General features: G+C 43.4%; 1 protein-coding gene across 1 annotated transcript in view; it reads left to right on the forward strand.

The window, feature by feature from the left end:
• Nucleotides 1-15007, forward strand: part of MSRA (methionine sulfoxide reductase A) — a 229097-nt gene that overhangs the window by 147289 nt on the left and 66801 nt on the right. Inside the window, exon 5 of the mRNA XM_058164824.1 lies at nucleotides 11783-11889. Within this exon, the coding sequence (XP_058020807.1) occupies nucleotides 11783-11889 (107 nt within the window). The remainder of the gene's footprint in view (nucleotides 1-11782; nucleotides 11890-15007) is intronic.

Raw genomic sequence — 15007 nt, forward strand, 5'->3', positions numbered from 1 at the left:
CTCTTAGAGTCTTTTTTGCTATGTAGTTGCAATGGGCTTTGGCACTTAGATCATTTGATATGAAAACTCCAAGGTCTTTTACAGGGTGGGGGTCATCAGTAAGGTAATGTCCATCAAGCTTATACTTAGTGTTTGGGTTCTTTTTTCCAATATGTAAGACTGAGCATTTGCTGGTTGAGATTTGGAGTTGCCAAGTTTTAGACCAATCGAATACAAAGTCAAGGTCTTTTTGAAGGGTAGTTGTATTGTTGGTGGTGTTAAGTAGTTTAACATCGTCAGCAAAGAGAACACAATAACTTGAGATATGGTCATAGAGATCATTTATGTACAGTATGAAGAGTGTTGGTCCGAGAACGCTGCCTTGAGGAACGCAATTCTGAGAGACATTGCATGTTTCCCTTCATGTAAATATAGTTCCATTGAGGACTGTATGCTGGTATAGTTGGTCAGCCAACTGTGAATCCATCCGGCAATGGCACTGTCTATTCCACTTTGTTCTACTTAGCAAGAAGCAGGCTGTAGTCTACTTTGTCAAATGCTTTACTGAAGTCCAATTATACTGTCTACAACATTTTCCTGATCTACTAATCCACTAAAAGAAAAAAAAAAAGATTTATCTGGCATGATCTGTTTTTAACAAACCCATGCTGCCTTCTGATAATCATCTTGTTCATTTTTAGATGCTCACAAATCTGCCTCTTGATTATCTTTTCCAGGATATTCCCAGATATTGATCAAGCTGATTGGCCAATAATTTCCTGAATCCATTTTCTCCCCTTTTGTAGATAGGACCGCCTGCTGTTACCACATGCCTCCCACCGACCCGTACGCTCTCACAGAGAGGGACTTCTCAGGGTGCCGTCCGCCAAGCAATGTCAGCTGGCGGCCCCCAGGGGAAGGTCCTTCTCTGTGGGGGCTCCCACACTCTGGAACGAGCTTCCCCCGGGTTTACGCCAAATACCTGACCTTCGGACCTTTCGCCGCGAACTGAAGACATATCTTTTCATTCGCGCGGGGCTGGCTTAAATCTTAAATTTTATTGATTTTAAATTTTCTACTACTAATTTTTAAATGGGGTTTTAGTTTTTTATACATTTTAAAGTTTTAGGCCAATTATAATAAGTTTTTTAACTTGCATTTTAAACTGTATATTGTATTGTCTGTTTTTACTTTTGCCTGTACACCGCCCTGAGTCCTTCGGGAGAAGGGCGGTATAAAAATCAAATAAATCAAATAAATAAAAAAATAAAAATAATAATAGGAACCACATCAGCTCTTTTCCAGTCTTCTGGTAGTCTCCCTATGCTACAGGAACTTTGAAAGATTACATTCAATGAGTAAAAAAAAATTGAAAAATTATATTAAAAAGACGAAGTAAGCTATCAGCTAAAATTGATAGGCATCACAACAATTCTGCAAAAGCCATAGGAATGGCTTTGAAGGGAATATTCTTAAATTGTTTCAGGAACAATAAAAGAGAAGTGCTATTTTAGATTCTGGGTAAGGATATGCTGTTAGGATACTTTTCTCTGACTCAATGGGAAATAAGAGGGAGGGAAATACAATACAAGCAGACTTACAAAATTCTTTTCCTATAGCTTATTTCAGGGGTGTCAAACTAGATTTCTTTGAGGGCTGGATCAGTATTGTAGTTCTCCTCTGTGGGCCGGCGGGAGTGGGGGGGAAGATGGGATGCATGCCTCTTGAAGCACTTTACCAGCCAAAACCCCCTGAACCTCGTTTTGCCCTCCATGGCCTCCAGCAGCACTCTCCCAGCCAAAAACGGGCCGCGCGGAGGCCTCTCAAAACTGGCCGGCAGAGTGCTGCTGGAGTTAGGGAAGGCCAAAAATGGGCCGCATGGGGACTTCGGGAGCCCTCCACATGGCTCGTTTTTGGCCAGCAGAGTGCTGCATGAGGCCAGGGAGGCTGAAAATGGGCCACGGGCCGGATTTAACCACCCCACAGGCTGAATCTGGCCCACGGGCCTTGAGTTTGACACCCCGGGCTTATTTCAATAAAGTAGAGTTATAGTCTTCCTGTGGTTTCTAATCTGGACTATCATAGGATTTATTTATTTTATTAAATATACATGCCATCCATCTCACTAATGAAGCAACTCTGGGCAGCTTACAAAATAGACTAGCAAGTTTTGGAGAGGTTTGGGTCTATTTTCACACCTTGGTAATTTACTGTTGTTAGTCCTGTTATTAAATCTATTATGTTCCATTATGTTCAATAACAAGTCCTGTTGAAGAAATTATAAAATCCATTGTATACATCCAGCAATCAAAACAGCAACCATTGGCTGTTGAAGGGCGGTTCATCTCTGTGTTGCATTGGCCATACAAATGGCTTTACCATACTAGCTGATTTTCATACTATGACCTTCTTTTCAGTTTTCTTTTCCCTTGGCAACTCTTAAGCTTTGTTCACATAATCGTTATAGTGAGTGATGAGATCAAACCAGGGCAACACAATATAGATAACTTTTGCTAGATAATAGTATGAGGAGCTGCAGGAAAGGAGTTTTTATTAGTCTTAACTCAGCAGGTATTGATTGGGGTGGAGAAAGAAAATGGTGGATCAATATATTAGAAAGCAAATGGCAGATGTAGAAAATGTAAATCAAAGCTCTGTTTTTTACAATCTAAGAAACTATGAGCTGCCCTTTATAGTTTCACTACACCACACCAAAGAGAGTTTCAGAAAGTAGTAATTTGTCTCCATTATTAGTATAATTTCCTTTGGGAATGAAAGACTAGAAAAAAGAACCATTAGCTCTTGTCACTTATGGGAAGGAAATTAGAAATGCTACAGGTGTGACACTCAAAATATCATTACACCTTAATACTAGAAAGGAGAAAAAAATGAGAATTCCATAACCTCAACAGAGAGATTGACAGATTAAAATAAATTCATCTAGATGCAAACTTTATTGCAGTGTAATATGGTTTTTGCATTCCTCTGAGTTGCATTGGCCATACAAATGGCTTTACCATACTAGCTGATTTTCATACTATGACCTTCTTTTCAGTTTTCTTTTCCCTTGGCAACTCTTAAGCTTTGTTCACATAATCGTTATAGTGAGTGATGAGATCAAACCAGGGCAACACAATATAGATAACTTTTGCTAGATAATAATATGAGGAGCTGCAGGAAAGGAGTTTTTATTAGTCTTAACTCAGCAGGTATTGATTGGGGTGGAGAAAGAAAATGGTGGATCAATATATTAGAAAGCAAATGGCAGATGTAGAAAATGTAAATCAAAGCTCTGTTTTTTACAATCTAAGAAACTATGAGCTGCCCTTTACAGTTTCACTACACCACACCAAAGAGAGTTTCAGAAAGTAGTAATTTGTCTCCGTTATTAGTATAATTTCCTTTGGGAATGAAAGACTAGAAAAAAGAACCATTAGCTCTTGTCACTTATGGGAAGGAAATTAGAAATGCTACAGGTGTGACACTCAAAATATCATTACACCTTAATACTAGAAAGGAGAAAAAAAATGAGAATTCCATAACCTCAACAGAGAGATTGACAGATTAAAATAAATTCATCTAGATGCAAACTTTATTGCAGTGTAATATGGTTTTTGCATTCCTCTGAGTTGTACCAAAATTTAGTAATTCTTTTTGACTTGCGAAACATATTTTGCATGTTTCTGGTGGCTTTGATTAAGAGGTAACTATCTCTTTTGCCAATATTCAGCTTTATTTTACAGTTTTAATAAAAGGACAGGATGCCATATATCAGGAATAACTAGCCTAACCACAAACAATAAAATATAAGCACAAGGGAGAGACACATACAGAAGAAAGATGAGAGAACTAGGTATTTCATAAGTGAAAATCAGGAAGGACAAGAGAAGAGGAAGAGAACTCATTCTCTTCCATAGACTTAGGAAATAGCATAAAAGTTTTAAATCAGAAAAAAATATACAAAAATCAACACTGGAGTAAACTCCCTACATTGAAATACTTAACTCTTGACAATAATGAGAACACTAAATAAATTATGAGAGTCTTATTGTTATGTATTAACAGTTGTGCCTTTAAATATTTGAGCGGGAAATCAGCACGTTGCTGATTGGACGAAGCCTCCAGCAGAACTGTATAAAAGGAGAGGTTTTTGCCCCAGCCTGTTGCTGGGTTCACCCTATATTAAAGAGCTGTTGTCACTACCCTGGTCTCCAGCCTCGTTACTTCCCGAACTTAACATTGGCGACGAAGGTGGGATTTCGAGGCTAAGGAGAACCAGAACCGAGCTGAAGCACGCTAGTCCCGAACCCAGCAAACTCAGGGCAGAAACGCGGAAATGGCAAACACGCCACCCGCACCGTACAACCCGGGCAAGGAGAAATGGGGAACATATATGACCCGTTTGAAAGCTTTCTAGAAGCCAACGAACTACAGGATCCCTGATAACCGCAAAGCGGGCTTACTTCCTAAGCCATTGCGGGCCGGAGGTAATCGAGATTGCGGAAGCCCTGGCAGAGCCAACGCCGATACAATCGGTATCATGGCCGACTCTGCAGACTTTGCTGAAGAACCATTTCGCACCGACGCCGTCCAAATACGTGCAGCGGTTTGAATTCGGAGAACGTAGACAGATGGAGGGCGAGTCCATCGGTGACTACATGGCCGCTTTAAGAAGAGCGTCCAAGGACTGCGGATACCGAGACTTAGACGAAGTGCTACTCGAGCAACTCATCCGAGGGGTCAAGGACATCCGCCTACGGCGACGACTGCTAGCCAGGAGCAACCTGACACTAGCCACCGCTCTGGACGAGGCCAGAGCACACGAAATGTCTACTAAAGCAGCAGAGACCCTGCAAAAGCCTCTTCAATCCAAGGCGAGCGCAAAGCCAACGCCAGTACACCAGGAGGAGATTCAGTCCGAATCCGAAGGTGAGGGCGAGGATGAGGAAGGGGTCTGCCGGACCGAGAAACGCGACACTGAGGACCGTGACGAGCGGAAGCTGCGGAGGGCAGCATCAGCGCCAACGCTGCAGGTTTAAAGACGCAACATGTGGGAAGAAAGGACACTTAGCTCAGGTTTGCAGAGCAGCCCAACCTTCCCGCCGAAAATTCAAATCGGCCAATCAAAACGCGGAACCGGAAAGGCGGCCCGCGATTGGTTCAAACAAGAAAGGCGCGAAGTCTAACCAAACGACTGTCATTATAGGCCGCTACCAACCAAAGTGGAAAAGAAGATTTTCACAAAGCCCAAGATCGAGGGAGTACGGTGCAGGCTTGAAGTAGACACGGATCAGCGATCACCATCATGTCCTGGGACACCCTGGCGAAGTCGCTGCCGTCCGTGTGAGCGCCATCTGCAAGCACAGCGGCTACGAGTGCACGACTACCAGGGAATCGCATCCCTGTTCGAGGGACCACCTCCGTCCGAGTCGAGTACGGCCCTCACAAAAGACCCTGCCCATCACGATCGTCGAAGGAACTCTGCCCAGTCTGTTGGGACTAGACTGGTTTCGTGCCCTGGGCATGGGAGTGACTGGCATCTACAGAAGTGACTGCAATTTGAAAGACATTCTCTTTAACGAGTTCAAGATGTCTTCAAGGACTGCGGATACCGAGACTTAGACGAAGTGCTACTCGAGCAACTCATCCGAGGGGTCAAGGACATCCGCCTACGGCGACGACTGCTAGCCAGGAGCAACCTGACACTAGCCACCGCTCTGGACGAGGCCAGAGCACACGAAATGTCTACTAAAGCAGCAGAGACTCTGCAAAAGCCTCTTCAATCCAAGGCGAGCGCAAAGCCAACGCCAGTACACCAGGAGGAGATTCAGTCCGAATCCGAAGGTGAGGGCGAGGATGAGGAAGGGGTCTGCCGGACCGAGAAACGCGACACTGAGGACCGTGACGAGTGCGGAAGCTGCGGAGGGCAGCATCAGCGCCAACGCTGCAGGTTTAAAGACGCAACATGCCGGCGGTGTGGGAAGAAAGGACACTTAGCTCAGGTTTGCAGAGCGCCCAACCTTCCGCCGAAAATTCAAATCGGCCAATCAAAACGCGGAACCGGAAAGGCGGCCCGCGATTGGTTCAAACAAGAAAGGCGCGAAGTCTAACCAAACGACTGTCATTATAGGCCGCGCCTCAACCAAAGTGGAAAAGAAGATTTTCACAAAGCCCAAGATCGAGGGAGTACGGTGCAGGCTTGAAGTGGACACGGGATCAGCGATCACCATCATGTCCTGGGACACCCTGGCGAAGTCGCTGCCGTCCGTCAAGCGCCATCTGCAAGCACAGCGGCTACGAGTGCACGACTACCAGGGAATCGCATCCCTGTTCGAGGGACCACCTCCGTCCGAGTCGAGTACGGCCCTCACAAAAGACCCTGCCCATCACGATCGTCGAAGGAACTCTGCCCAGTCTGTTGGGACTAGACTGGTTTCGTGCCCTGGGCATGGGAGTGACTGGCATCTACAGAAGTGACTGCAATTTGAAAGACATTCTCTTTAACGAGTTCAAGATGTCTTCAAGGACTGCCTGGGCAAGTACAAGGGGACCCCTATTTCCTTCAACTTAGACCCCAGGTAGCCCCCATTAGGCTTAAGGCGAGGAGAGTCCTTTGCCCTAAAACCAAAATTGATAAGGAGCTGGACAAGCTCATAAATCAGGGGTTTTGGTGCCAGTCGATCACGCAAAGTGGGAGACGCCAATCGTCACCCCATCAAATCGGACGGGTCAATTAGAATTTGCGCTGACTACAAGGCGACGCTTAACAAAGCCTTACAGAAAAGCTGCCCGGTTCCGTAGTGCAACATTTATTGCACTCTTGGGGCAAGGGCAAGTCTTTGCAAAGTTAGACTTGGCCCAAGCCTACCAACAACTGCCAGTAGACGCCCGCACAGCCGAAGCCCAAACGATTGTGACGCACAGGGGGCATTCAAGTGCACCGATTGCAATTTGGGGTTAGTGTGGCACCAGGGCTGTTCCAAAACCTGATGGAACGACTACTGCAAGGGCTCCCAGGGTAGTTCCCTACTGATGATGTCCTAATTTCAGGGAAAACATGGAGGAATTGGGGAGCGGTTAAGAAAGGTCTTGAGCATTTTCCGGACAGCCGGATTAAAAGTCAAGACAAATAAATGTCAGATAGGGTCGAATCGGTCGATTTCTTGGGCTACCGGATAGACAAGAAAGGAATTCACCCTACTGAGAGCAAAGTTAAGGCAATTAGGAAGGCTCCAGCGCCCAAAAACAAAGCAGAGCTGCAGGCATTCCTGGGATTGGTTAATTTTACGCGGTCTTTTAAAGAACAAAGCAACTGCTATGGAACCGCTGCATAGGCTCTTAGGGAAAAATACTGTTTGGTCTTGGGGAAAGTCAGAAAATAGGGCTTTTGAAGCAGTAAAGAACCTGCTCTCAAGTGATAGCCTGCTCATCCAATATCACGACTCACTACCCCTAGTGCTGGTTTGCGATCGTCCCCTTATGGGGTGGGGCTGTACTCAGCCATAGACTTCAAACGGCACAGAAGCCCCTATAGCGTTCTACTCTAGAACGATGTCCTCCCCAGAGAGGAACTACAGCCAATTAGACAAAGAAGCATTAGCCATTGTATCAGGGGTCAAAAAATTCCATGAGTATGTCTTTGGGCGGAATTTTGAAATCGTGACTGACCACAGACCGTTACTGGGATTACTGGCTGGCGACCGGCCAACGCCTGTGGCACTTTCGCCACGTTTGACTCGATGGACTATATTTTTAGCCGCTTACTCATACAAGCTGCAGCATCGACCGGGGAAAGAAGTGGGGCATGCAGACGCATTGAGCCGATGCCCACTGCCAGGGGCGATCAAGACCCCACCCGGGACACCCATCCTCCTTATTGACTCGTTGGACTCTGGCCCAGTCACATCAAAGGAAGTGGCTCGGGCATCATACCGGGACATTGTGTTAAGGACTGTACTCGGTTGGGTACAGAGAGGGTGGCCCGCTGCGCCGGGCGAACGGTTCAAAGAATTTGTTAAGAAACGTGATGAGCTCTCGGCTCAAGGGGGGTGCCTGTTATGGGGTGATCGTGTAATAATTCCTGTTAAGTTAAGGGGCAAGGTATTGGACCTCCTCCACGAGGGTCACCCAGGCATCGTAAGGATGAAGGGGTTAGCTAGAAGCTATGTATGGTGGCCACTCATGGACGCAGAGATTGCTGGGAGGGTAGGGGAATGCCAAGCTTGCCAAGAGTCCAGACCGCTACCCCCAACAGCCCCAGTCAGAGAATGGGAAAAGCCCCAAGGGCCTTGGTCAAGAATCCACATTGACTTTGCTGGCCCCTTTCACGGCCAAACGTTCCTAGTGGTGGTGGACGCATTTTCCAAATGGTTAGAGATCATACTTATGAAGTCCACCACAGCCGAAGCAGTAATCGCAACCCTGCGCCACCTATTCGCAACTCACGGGTTGCCGGACACTCTGGTGTCCGACAATGGGCCCCAATTCACGGCAGCCCAGTTTGAAGAGTACCTGGCAGAGGAAGGCATCCGACATGCCCTCTCTGCACCTTTCCACCCTGCGACGAATGGCCTTGCAGAGCGTTCCGTCCGGAGCGCTAAGGAGGCATTGTCCAGGCTCAAGCCAGGTGACTGGCAAACAAAAATAGACTTTTTCCTAGCCGTCCAGCACAGAACCCCAAGCACAGCCACTGGGAAAAGCCCAGCCGAATTGCTAATGGGACGGAAACTCCGGTGCCCACTTGACGCTTGAACCCCATTACACACCCGAGGGTTACAAGGGGAGCTAGAAAAACAAGGAAATGAGCATAGGCGACGGGTGTGGGCCCGAAACTATGGGGACGGCCCTAGTTGGTCGCAGGACAAGTAACAAAAGTAACAGGGCCAAAATCGACGTGGTAGAGCTACCAGACAACCGAATGTGGCGGCGCCACATAGATCAGTTAAGGAAACGAATAACTGACCAAACCAAACCAACAGAGACAGGTAATGACCAATACCACTTTGAATCCACAGCTGACAATGACCCGGGAGGCGCAAGACTTAGCTGAGGTCCCAGAGTTCCAGCGACGCCATCAGGTCCCCGAGGGAAACAGCAAGGAAAATTCCAAAATTAATCCAAGGCCGGATGGCCAAGAAAAGAGTCGGCCAATAATCCAGAGCCCGATGGCCCAGAGAAAGAGCTGGGAGGAGAAACAGCCCCTCCGACCAGCTCAAAACACCACCCAGAACTGAACCGCAGGTCAGAAAGAACTAGGAGACGCCCAGGTTATTTGCGTGACTACGTCGAAAAATAACATGTGAATAAATATGTAAATAAGACCAAGTGTTTTCTGGGAGGGGAGGAGTGTTATGTATTAACAGTTGTGCCTTTAAATATTTGAGCGGGAAATCAGCACGTTGCTGATTGGACGAAGCCTCCAGCAGAACTGTATAAAAGGAGAGGTTTTTGCCCCAGCCTGTTGCTGGGTTCACCCTATATTAAAGAGCTGTTGTCACTACCCTGGTCTCCAGCCTCGTTACTTCCCGAACTTAACACTTATTCTACATGGGTCAGTGCACAGTAACAGGTTATCAACAAATCTGCTTCCTATAATACAGTAGTAAAAATCTACTTGGTTTCTTCATACAGTTTCCTTTCATTAGGTTGAAGGCTTCATAGTATATATCATGGTCTCAGTACGTATCAGTACCTCAGTTTCACTATTAAATTTCAGATAATTCAGATTTGTACAGCATCTTTAGTTCACAGTTTTCTGCTTTCTTGTCTATACTTTTAAAAGGCCCAGCTATTTAAGACCAATTCTATTTAAAAATATTTATTTGATATCATGTTAATGTTACTATGATATTTGCATGATACCTAAATGACAAATAGCTTGTCATGTTAAACAGTTTAATATCCGTACTAATTTTACCAGTATAATTTGCATAATAGTTATACTAGTCCCAATAGTACTCAAAATATCCATTTGCTTCTCTGTGGAAAACTCTTCTAAGATTTTAAAATACAGGGTATGAGGAGCTGTGTGAAATCCCAAATGATTTCCAGGATAACTGAAAAACATTTTATTCTTCCTATTTGTTATGGTTTAGTAATCAGAGCTGTTCTGCTTTTGATGTTAATGCTCAATTTTAATTTTTTATTATTTTTATTTATTTTTGTCAATCATATATAAGATAACAGGTAAAAGTATAAACATAATTTGGATAATGAAAAGAGTAAGTAAAAAGGAATATTAGGACAGGGACGGTAGGCATGCAGGTTCACTTATGCATGCCCCTTAATAATGGTTTAAATTGTAATACAGGTAGTCCTTGACCTACAACATTTTGTTAGTGAGCATCCAAAGTTGCAACAGCACTGAAAAAAGTGACTTATGACTGCTCTTCACACTTACGACTGTTGCAGCATCCCCATGATCATGTGATCAAAATTCCGATGCTTGGCAACTGACTCATATTTATGATGGTTGCAGTGTCGCAGGGTCATGTGATCACCTTTTGTAACCTTCTGACAAGCAAACTCAATGGGGAAGCTAAATTCACTTAACAGCCAGGTTACTAACTTATCAACTGTAGTGATTCATTTAACAACTGTGGCAAGAAAAGTTGTAAAATGGGACAAAACTCACTTAACAAGTGTCTCACTTAACAACAGAAATTTTGGATTCAATTTTAGTCATAAGTTGAGGACTACCTGTAGTAGTTTGATGTAGTGGTATAGTCTAGAAACCAGAAGACTATGAGATCTAGGTCTCCCTTAGGCATGAAAGCTTGGTGGATGACATTGGGACAATCACTCTTACTCAAGCCGCCCCACCTCACAGAGGCAGGTGGATCTCTGGAAGCCTTGAGCTTCCTGACCTAGTGGTTTCACACTCTCCTCCTCACCCCTCCCATCATGGCTCCGTCACTTATTTTTTGGGTAGGTCTTTGGGAAGCAGTTGCTCTACCATGTGGCCTTCCTGCCCAGTGGAGACTGTGTGGTGCCATCCCAGAAGAGGATACCATTTTGGAAGCAGATGGAATGAATTGTGGCTGCTGCAAAATGGCACCCACTTCCAGGAAGGTGCCACACAGCCTCCACTAGGATAGGGAGGCCAAGAGCCAACTCTCCTTCCCAAACCCTATCTCTTTTGGTAGAATCTTCATGTAACAATAATATTTCTATCTGAAGATTATCGGTTTGTGATCTGCTGTAGAATTGCATTTTCTGTTGTAATTTTAACCAAATGGCTAATCATGATCTAATCAGTTCTGAATTTATCTCCTTCAAAACCTTACATTTGCATTTTAGGTATTAAAACTGATTTTATTTCAGGTTTGCTTTATTGTTTTAATAATAAAATTTGATTTTGTGTATCGTCTTTGAGATTAGTCTGCCTCCCAGAAGAAGAAAAAAGGACTAAATTCTCTACTCACATGTTTATATATTACATAGAAAGATGACTGAACTATATTTTTTTTTTGCTTTTTGCATGTTTATCCTTTAATCACCAGAAAAACATTACAGGTTATGAAAGTTTCCTTCTCACACAAGAAGGTATGAGTGAACACCATTTGAGGGGACCCCTGGAGGAGATATAGTATCAACTGGAAGTCATAAGGCTCTGGCCCAAAGCAGGAAGTAAGACCATGGGGAGGGGACACAGGGGGTTTCTAGAAGAAGTTCTAAGTCATATGGATTTCTATCTTATAGGATCCATTACTCTGGAGTTCTGGCATTCCACTGTTATTATTATTGAACTACACTGGAGTTCTGTAACTAAACATTCTATCCCTTCCTTTATTTTTATTTTTAGGAATGCGGCAGGGAAATGATGCTGGGACACAATATCGGTCTGCCATCTATACATTCACCCCAGAACAAATGGAGTCTGCCTTGAAATCTAAAAATGATTACCAAAAGGTAAGGATAAACTTAAAGTGCTTCCAGGTCACCTTACAACATTCAGACTGAGAAAAGCCATTACAACTTATCCTCTTAACTTATGTCTACAATTGGAACCGGAGTCTCAGGTAAGGTAATTAAGAAAGACATCCATGTGACCGCTTCCCTCAATGACTTCAGTCCCTGCTCTCCCTGTTGCAGTTGTTAAGCAGGTAGAGTGAAACAGCTGCCTGCTGAAAAACGGCATGCTCCTCTTCATGCATGAAGGTGAACTCATATGCTGGGTTGGAGAAATGAGGCAGGGATCACGAAGATTGTTACTTTGTTTCTCCACTACAGCGCACAGGTTCCTCTCTCTCTATGTTCAGAAGGGAACTCATGCACTGAGCTAGAGAGATGAGATGATGGGGATCGTGCAGCTCAACAAAGGACTTCTCCTGCCCGGCATGGAGGAGAAGGGATTTTTTAGCATGTGGTAGCAGCTTGCAACCTTCCCTGTCAGCTTCACATTGACTTTCTGGGGAAGCTGGCAGGGAAGATTGCAAATGATGATCACATGACCATAGAGCACTTGGCAATCAATTATAATATGCAATGTTGCCAAGCACCCAAGATCACAAACACTTCATGAACACAAAGCCACAAAGCTTCACATGTTTTATGATGGCAGGAAGTGCTTGACAGACTGTAAAGCAGCCTTTAATGCCTTCATAACTTTAAATGGTTGTTAAACTACTAGTTGTGTGCCATCCACTACCTTTATCAGTTTTGTAGCCATTAGCCCAGGGATGGGCAATTATTTTCTAAAAGGGTTAGATGAGAACCTGGGACTATTGTGGAGGATTGCTGCTGCCCCACCCACCACTGCCAACACTCTGCCTCCGAAGCTGCTGTCCTCTGCCAATGCTGCCCCGATGCCCCAATGCTGACATTGCTCTACACCCCACCTGCCAATGCTGTCCTGCAATTGATGCGGCTGATGCCCACTCTCTGCCATCAATGCCATGGATCAGATTAGGACCACCTGTGCCCACAGGCTGTAAAATGCCCAGGTTTGCATTAGCCTGTACTTTGCTGAGAAGAGGTTTTTTTTCGACTCCTTGAAGATTAGCTACCTATTTTATTTCCAATCTCACTGTTAAGGTCAGTGTATTTATATCAGATATTGTTTTGGCATTGCTGTACTTTTTCATGCTATCATTCATAATGAGGAGAACTCCATTCAGAACCGTGAATATCTTCCAGTATTGTTTGCTGTCTGTTTGAATAGCTAATAGCTGGAGACTCTTTATAAAATATGTAATGACTGACATCACTACCTTTGAGTTCTCTTTCTGCAAGCGATAGCGAGCAAAATAAAATATCAGCAGGGAGATTTGTTGGCTAATGATTTCACATCAGTTAGATATAAAGAAAAGAAGAATGGAAGACAGTGCATGTAACTCTCATAATTGCAAGCTTGAGTTGTTTATTCACTTGCAAACAATTTTATTTTGTGAAGTAGTATAAAATAATTTATATTTACATAGCTAGAAATGTAGGATATTTCCAAATCAAGCTCACATACAGTTGTATAAATCAAGTCAAGTGACACAATAAACTCTAAAATTAATATACTTTTAGTTTTTGTATTTACCCTGAATATATTGATTATATCTGAAACAGCAGAGATAGCAGCAGGTAGAGGCTTGAAAAAAAATGGTGGTCTGCTACTATATTAATGTCCTTTCCCAAAGTCTCCTCATTACTTTCCAGTGAACTATAAACTTTATTCTAAGGAATACCTGTATCATTATTATTCATTCCCCCTCCCAAGAGGACTAAGGATGGTTCTCATTAATTTATATTGTTTTCTTTCTTCTAGTTTTATGTGCAGTTTTTGGGAGATGGGTTTAAAGTTGAAAAATGTCTGGTTTTTTTTTCTTGCCCCAGAAAATCTTTTCTGTTATATATTGAAAGGAAGTTTTTTTAAAAATGGGGGAAGGCTTGCTATCTGTATTCTTACAGATTGTCAGCAATATTCTGTGAAAAGTAAAGCGTATTAAGTTTACACTTTACAAACTAGCAAACTTGAATCTCGCTTTAGCCCTTACATAACTGAGGTTTCATGCCAGCAACTCTTCTCTACTTCATCCTGGGCTTAGCCCACAGCCTATCATGCTATCATTGTCTGTCTGTTTTGGTCTGTCAACTTGGAGAAAGAAGTCAATCTTGTGACTGACTGTTATAAGCAGAGGTGGGCGTCACATACTGTAACAACCGGTTCAGCCAGAACCGAAAATGTGAGTGCGCGCCTTCCATGCTTGTGCACAGCATAAAAAACCAGCAATTATACAGGATGTGATAGCGGCAGGGTGGGCGGGCCCAGTCGCTGGTCAGAACTATCAGTTCGCCCAAACCGGTCTTAACCATCAGCATCCCACCACTGGTTATAATGTCATCTGTGATCTTGACAACATGCGGGGTATTGGTCCTTTAATCAGGACCAATAAATTTTTTTGTTTTTCCATACTTTTCCCTCTTTTCTTTCTGGTTGTTTCATTCTTGATGTGCTAGTTTTTCATAAATAAATTTTTATGGGTAGGTTTTGACCATTTAAATGGAAAGAATTAAGATGTTTTGAGGAATAGAAAAGTTGAAGTAGTTCCAGGCATTCTAATCATATCCTTTCTTCACATCTCTTTTTCTCAATATAGCTTAATGTTTCACATCTTAGTTTCTCCAGACAAATGCAAGAAGCTTTTAAAAGGTCAGATCACTGAGAATTATTCATATAATTTTTTACATTATCAGTTGTGTCTATCGAATTTAAATAATAGGGACTACAATTCAGAAAAGAAGTCTTATTGAGATTGAAATAATTTTGTCCTGGGGATTGGCAGTATAGGATTTAAGCTTTAGATATTTAATTCAAATCACGTTATCTCTCTGTAATCCAGCTGTTTTAAAATAACTTTTATGTATATTCAGCCTGTAATATTCCGCGAGCAATTTCTTTAGACAGTTATTTTATTTAGTTGTTGTTTGGTAGATGTAAAAGCACAATGGGGAACTGCCAATCATTTTATATGGTTAAATAAAATAAGCTTTATGTGGGTATTTTCCCTCATTGATGTAATTTTTCCTAGGTCTGGAA

This window comes from Ahaetulla prasina, chromosome 1 (assembly GCF_028640845.1).
Source record: "Ahaetulla prasina isolate Xishuangbanna chromosome 1, ASM2864084v1, whole genome shotgun sequence".
Taxonomy (NCBI): domain Eukaryota; kingdom Metazoa; phylum Chordata; class Lepidosauria; order Squamata; family Colubridae; genus Ahaetulla; species Ahaetulla prasina.